General features: G+C 37.9%; 1 protein-coding gene across 1 annotated transcript in view; it reads right to left on the reverse strand.

Annotated features, from left to right (window-relative positions):
- Window positions 1-5,387, reverse strand: part of LOC145662362 (ionotropic receptor 75a-like) — a 42,840-nt gene extending 37,453 nt beyond the window's left edge. Inside the window, exons 1-2 of the mRNA XM_081727875.1 lie at window positions 5,107-5,387; window positions 846-970 (exon numbers count right to left, since the gene is read on the reverse strand). Of these exons, the coding sequence (XP_081584001.1) occupies window positions 846-970; window positions 5,107-5,286 (305 nt within the window). The 5' untranslated portion in view covers window positions 5,287-5,387. The remainder of the gene's footprint in view (window positions 1-845; window positions 971-5,106) is intronic.
- Window positions 5,388-6,894: the final 1,507 nt, after the last annotated feature.

Raw genomic sequence — 6,894 nt, forward strand, 5'->3', positions numbered from 1 at the left:
CATACCCTTACTGTATTTCCGCATTTAGATAGCCGGTATGTCGAGTCGAAATCATAATTAATCAAACCCCTCTGCTTTCTTTCACTTCGAATACTGATCGATGGAGAAAAGCATTTCTTGAATTGAATACTAAGAGAGAAGGAGAAACTAGGAAACATCTTGGTATAAAGTGGTGTGACGAACTCAAGAAACGCTGCAAAGTAAGGTGGAAAAGAATTGCCCGAGATATATTGTTGTGAGAAAAGAGCAGGAAGATTTTCATGCAGCAGTTAATTGATAATGGTTCTCTATGAAAATGAATCTACATAAAGTTGGGAAATAAATTCTTCAGACCTAGGTGCCAGTTCCCAATACTAAGGGCAATAATAAAACAAATTCAATATAATATACAGGATGGCCCATAAGTAGGTATCTATACAATTCCGTACTGATCAACTCATTGCTTTTTATATCATTTCTTATGGTTATCCATCAGGCAGACTTACTTTCTTTATTACTTGTTTTTAATGTCTTTTTACTTATATCTTAGGCCTGGAGCAGCCAAAGCAAATAAACCTATAAGCTAAAATGTTATACTTGATCAATGCAGGGGTGTATACATACTTTTGGGCCACCCTATATCGACCTAAATATTTTGCCTTTACGTTATCTAGGCGCCAGATTCATATTTTCACTCACCATGACAACCTAGTACCCGAGCCTTTTAATATTCGTTGTTCTTCCGATCCTCCCCTCCCGACTAAACGAACCTTCTAGATCCACTAATAATCATTAATCAATAAGCAATTGATTTCAGGAAACACAGAATAAAAAGTATATCTGCAAAGAGCAATTCGTAAACTTACGAAAAGTTGAAGACGTCCTGAAGATGCAGAAGAAGAGCGTAATTAAATCTTGTCATGGAATCCAGATGCTTATCTTTCATACTAAGTATACGTTCGATAATATTATCTGTTGGCAGTTTGGTCACCTGAAAAGAAAAGAAAATACTTTATTACTGTATTTTAATAAGTTTGAAGTGAATTTAGTGTTTTCCAAAGTGCAAATCTATCGTAGAGTCCCCATTTCTTCCCTCTTTTCACTGAACGTTGATCTATGCAGACTTCCGTTTAAATCTTGATGTCTGTTTTGCTCATTTACGTATAAATATAAGGTATTCACCCTTTACTATGGTTGCATTGAAGTGTAAATGAAAGTAATATCGGATATAGTATACAACAGGTCCTCATCATTTCCCGAGGACTCACGAAGTTCAGTCTTTTACGGATTATTCATTGAGGATCTAGGAACTTGAAAATGGGGTAACAAAGCGAATTTCATTTACTTATCGACTGATACGAAAATAAAAAAGAACGAACCTGTATTCACCTTTGTTGTTCTTCTTACATGTTGTTTTTCTTCACGACTGCTGATGTTCAAATGTCTGAGGTGTACGGAGTAGTACCAGGTCAAGCGTGATTGCTTAGCGGTGTTTGCAGACAGAAAGGAAGGATTGGGGGTCATGCCGTACAGGTTTTCGTAAAGACCTGTACGTACCCGTTACTTTATGTGCGCCTCTGTAGTGCCCTTGTACTTTATATTTCACTATGTGTGTGTGTGTGGGGGGGGGGGGACTTGAACGCATATTGCATGTCTCGTGCTCGTGGATAGTTCTTACTGTTGCAGTACGTACAAATGTGATGGTATTTCATGTAGAAGTTGTAATAGCACACATATGAAACGCAGATCACGGTGTACTCATACTGCATATTCCAGTGTGAGTACAACATGATTTGGGTTTCTTCTGTGTTCTATTACCACTTGTACATGACATACCACCATTTCTGTACGTGGTGCAAGAGTAAGGACTATCTTCGAGTACGGAACACGATGAGGAACTGTTGTATACTATTACCGCAATTTTATTTCATGCAACATCTTTGAAAAATATTGGACATATATATTTCGTTCTTTTTTAATTGCAAGTATATTTCTCGTTTATTTATTTTATTATCAAACTCAAGCAACGTACGATGAAATTAATTTTTTGCGATTACATCGCCATCTAGTAAGACAACGAAAAAGCACTTCAAGTAAAATTTGCATGTTTTCGGTTGCAGAATCCGAATCTGCAATAAAATTAGGGGGTTTCCATTTGAAATTTTCGAGTTGGCCTCCGGAGCTCAATGATGGGACTTCTCTGGGGGCACTTGTTCACGGAATTTTTGTCATTTTGGAGAGTTTGAAAACGACAAATATTATTTATATGAAATTATGGACAGTTAATTTTCCTTATCAGCTCAATGTTGAAATTATATTTTAATTTTTAAGTTCTTTCAGTTCAAATTACAGTTCATTTACACGTTCAGACAGGGGTAAAAGTGCGGGGGAACTCGGGGGGACGCCGTCCCCCACCTCCAAAATATGTACGACGTCTCCCAATTCCTAAAAAATTACAATGGGCAAAGACAGGCAGGAGGATGGCATGACATCATGCCGCTACCTACCGTCACCCTATCTTTTCAAATCCACTTTTACCCCTGCGTTCAGACATACAAGAATTTCTATTTTGTTTTGACTCTTTCCTTTTATGTAGGCCTATTTCTTAATGAATAAACATACAGATCGTTCTTTGATCCACATTCCTGAAGATCACCTTATCTGACGCCAGTCTACACGTCTTGCATTTTATCAGTCTGCTGACCATTCACTGAACTGGTAATTAAACGACTGACGCCTTCGAAGGAGAAGACATGTCGGGAGACAGGATAGACGAAGTTAACCTACAATGAGGATGTAGAAGAGAACGCTCCACGACTTTCAATCACGAATTTGAGAACTTACCCTAATCCGAAAGGGTAACACAGGTAATTACATATTCTTTGATTAACAACGAGAAAGACCTCGATATTGGAAGACATTTGCAATTTTATTGTATCACAATATAACCCCTGCCGTAAGCGTCGGTGGACCATCGATGGGCAACTAGTGACATCTCGAGAAAAATTGGCTGCCCGACAGCGGCCATCCGCGGTGGCACCACTTCCATTTTGAAAATTATACCACCGCGGCGGCTCACCAGCGGCAAGGACGCGACGAAACGCCAATGAACCACAAAATTACTCCAACAAAATGTTAAATCGCATGTATGCGTGATTTTTTTACATTAAGGTGAGTCTAAACAAACATTACAAAAAAGTACCCCCCGGGGTGAGGGGCAGCGCGAACCACCAACCTTATAAACACTGGGCGCGTATTCTTTCGACTTCACCACAGGGGCGATGAAAAAACTCGCTTGTAGAGGGATAAATCGTTGAGGTCTTTTTAATTTGGCTAATCAGAATGCTCCTTTAAGGTGGATCACTAGATGTTCCCAGTGCTATGTTAAACGCTGCTTAAATAGTGTGGCGTTGCCAGATAGTGTGGGTGTTTACTGATGACAGATAATAAAGAAAGTAATCATGGAATTCTGCTTTGATACTTACTAGAGAAATTAGTTTTCGACCCTTACCGCAATTCCGCTTCTGAACTGCAACGCTAGAATCCAGGAAATTTCTTTTTGTGACTACTATAGTAAATGTACAAATTTGGCAACAACGCATTATGGCGTTCTGCGCAAGTTTCGTCTCAAAATCTATTTCCTTAATTGTAAATTACTATTTAAATAAAATATGAAACATAACACGAAAAACGGTCAAACAATATATCTATTTTGTAATAAGAACGTTACTTTAAAATACCTTACACATACAAAGAAACATTTCGCAAAACTGAGTACTTCTAGTAAGATCTTACAGCGAGTGCCATCTTGCGTGCTCATTGTAAAACGAATCAAATATTTTCTTTTATTTGTTACATTTTTCAATATCAGGAGACACAACCAAATGGATCAGTGTCTAGTGCTGTAGCTGAAACATTACTCTATCTTATAATACAATATTTATAATATGTAACGTTTCATTGCGCAATAGTTAAGGCAATGAGCTAAAATATGTACTGACTTCCGGGTGGTGATCCACCACGTTTGGGATCAGATAAAATGAGTTCACGATGTAATTTTATAACAAAATGACGCGCGTCTATTTGCTGTATTTCATAGTTCCTCCATATTCAATTTCTAATGGTCGACGTCAGTTGCTATCTAAATTCATTCAATTATACACACTCATCTCAAGATTTTTCACTTCATGAGGTAGAGACAGGGGCTACCCTTGACCTCCAGAGTTCACTTTGTCAGCAAAAAATAATATACAATAATAACCGCATGCACATGACTGGCGATAGTTCGTGTTGGTTTCTTCTCGATTCTCCGCGACGAATCGAAGAAGCGCGGGCCAAAATGAAATCCTCGCTGCTATGCGGTGGTAACTTCTACACCCCGACTCGAGATATCTGTTTTGACTCAGCGAAACCCTATCGCCAGTGGCATACTAGAGGCAATCCTTTGACGCGTCGCTGTATCGACGATTGACATCTATCGGCAAGTGGGCCACTAGGTGTTGGCGACGTTTACGGCATGGGGCCATTACCTCTTGCTCTAAAGATTTTAATTTACAAAATCCTGGGACAACTTGTCAGTTTTAAATCCCGAACTTCTTAATTTCATTTGTGTTACGTCAAGCTAGAAGAACTGATGAAACCTTACTGTACACTTGGCTGTCGCCAAAGCAAAATAACGCTCGCTTACACGTTCCTTGCTCGTTGTCCACACTCCACTATTGAGTATTGGTAGACTGTCCTCTCGTGGTACCACTCTGAGACTGAATTGAAAGCGCTACAGTACACGCATATGCTATCCCACTGAAGTTGTAATTCATCATAGTGATACCCAGCCGTATATTCTATAAGTTTGATCATACTTCCGTCCTCTTTTTGGTCTTATCTTTGACAGTATAACACAAAATAAAGAAAAAAACAATCAAGAAAATATATTAAGACTAATACAGGGATGCAAATAACCACTTGCCCGGGGCGAATGGTTCATCGGTGCGGGAGAGTATTTAACATCATACCAAAGGTAAGTAAATGATTTCTATTGTGGGATGTGGGCTAGTAACTTTTTTCTTGGGCTAATAAAATTTTGTTGCCTATTTGCATCCTTGGACTAATAGATCAATAATTACTTACCACAATTGCAACTTTGAAAACAATTCCTTGTAAATCGGTTCTTTCAAGATATTTATATCGAGTAAGTCTCAAATTCAAACCAGTATGTGTTTGCCAATATCCATTATGCGTTATATTAACAGGCCATGAATAGTTCACTTTGTACACGTCGTACAAGATAAAATATCCTCTATCTTTCATCACAGCAGCAGTGAAGTCTGTATCAACACAAAAATTCAGGTTGGCAGTGGTCGAAGCTATGGAATCGTTCTCGTTGTTTGTTGAAACATTTTGGACTACTAGCCAGCTGTAGCTGCTGTTCATCAAATATCTTCGAGAACTCTGGAAATAAAAGTTTAATGTTGTTTTTATTAGTTGAGTGTGTAGGTCATTATTAATAGTGCCATAGACTTATTCTAATTTGGTGGAGTTCATGGAGTTAAAGTTTTATTTAAAGAGTTAAGTTCATACGAGGGATGATCGAATAAAAGGTTACAAAGCCTATTATGGCTTTTGTGTGAGACATAGGTGGAAGGTCAATACACCTGATGATAGAGGGCAATCAACATTAGTCCTCAATATAATCACAGTTTTTGTTCAACCGCTCATCACAACGGCAGATAAAGTTTCCTATGCCATTCGCATAGAAATACGCGTCAAGTTCTCATAGCTACCGTGACATGTTAGATAATGGTGGCCAGCCATATTTTGCTTTAGAACTGGGACAAGATGAAAGTCACTGGGGCTAGGTCAGGGTTGTAGAAGGAGTGATCTATTCGTTGCAAGCGTAAAGTCAGTGGTTGAAGTAATAGGTCTACCGCTCTGTTCATGGTTGTCATTAAGAATATTGGTCTATTTTTCTTTTGAAAGCACGACACCATTTGCTACATGTTACTTTGAAATTAAGCCCTCGCTCATACACTTCTACAATCTGCCTATGAATGTCAGGAATTCTAGTCTTTTTGATCCACAAGAACTGTACCACTGACCTCACTTTTACTTTTGACCAATTTTCCAGACAAGTCATCATTTTTAATGTCCACTTCTCGGGTATACATGCAAGGAGGCCGATTTTTCTGTAAATTTGGGGGGGGGTCCATTCAGATGCAGAAGGCATATATGAGGATTTTAAGACAAATTGCATTTAAATTATGCCTAATATTGTATATTCTTAAATACAATAAGTGGGCCCGCATGAGCTTTGGGGGGCCCTTGGCCCCCCAGTATCGGCGCCCTTGTAGGCCCTATACATGATTAGAATCCGAAGTCTTCAAACGTGCACCAAGACAGGCATGTTATTAATCTACAAATAAATTTTTGTTAAATTATGTTGTATAACATAAAAGTTTTATGGTTTGCAATCTTACAGAGAAATCGTAAGTAGTTAGAAAAAACTATAATGTTTTCTATTGCCCAAGTTTTGCTTTTTATAGACTTAAATTAGTATTAAAGTACCGCAATGCTAAAAATTAATATATAACGTCTACTGAATACAGCATTCCACTTTTTTACTATGTATTTTAATATTAATCAGTGTCACAAGAAACATATCAGTATAAAACTAATTTCAAGATCACATCTTCTATATCAAACTATGTTCCACAAACTTCTAGAATATTTCAACTTTCTACTTCTTTCTCTTCTTCTCTAAAAGAAGGCATGTGCACCAAAACTATAGCAGATTCTGCCCTGACATCCTCCTCCCCTCTAAGAAATGTTTAATTATATCCCCCAAAATAAGTATATAATTTCGTATTAGTAGATCTCTTCCAGAAATGTATACCAATATAGAATAAATTACTAAGTACA

The sequence above is a fragment of the Thermobia domestica genome, chromosome 10, assembly GCF_964235325.1.
Source record: "Thermobia domestica chromosome 10, izTheDome1.hap1.1, whole genome shotgun sequence".
NCBI classification, from domain to species: domain Eukaryota; kingdom Metazoa; phylum Arthropoda; class Insecta; order Zygentoma; family Lepismatidae; genus Thermobia; species Thermobia domestica.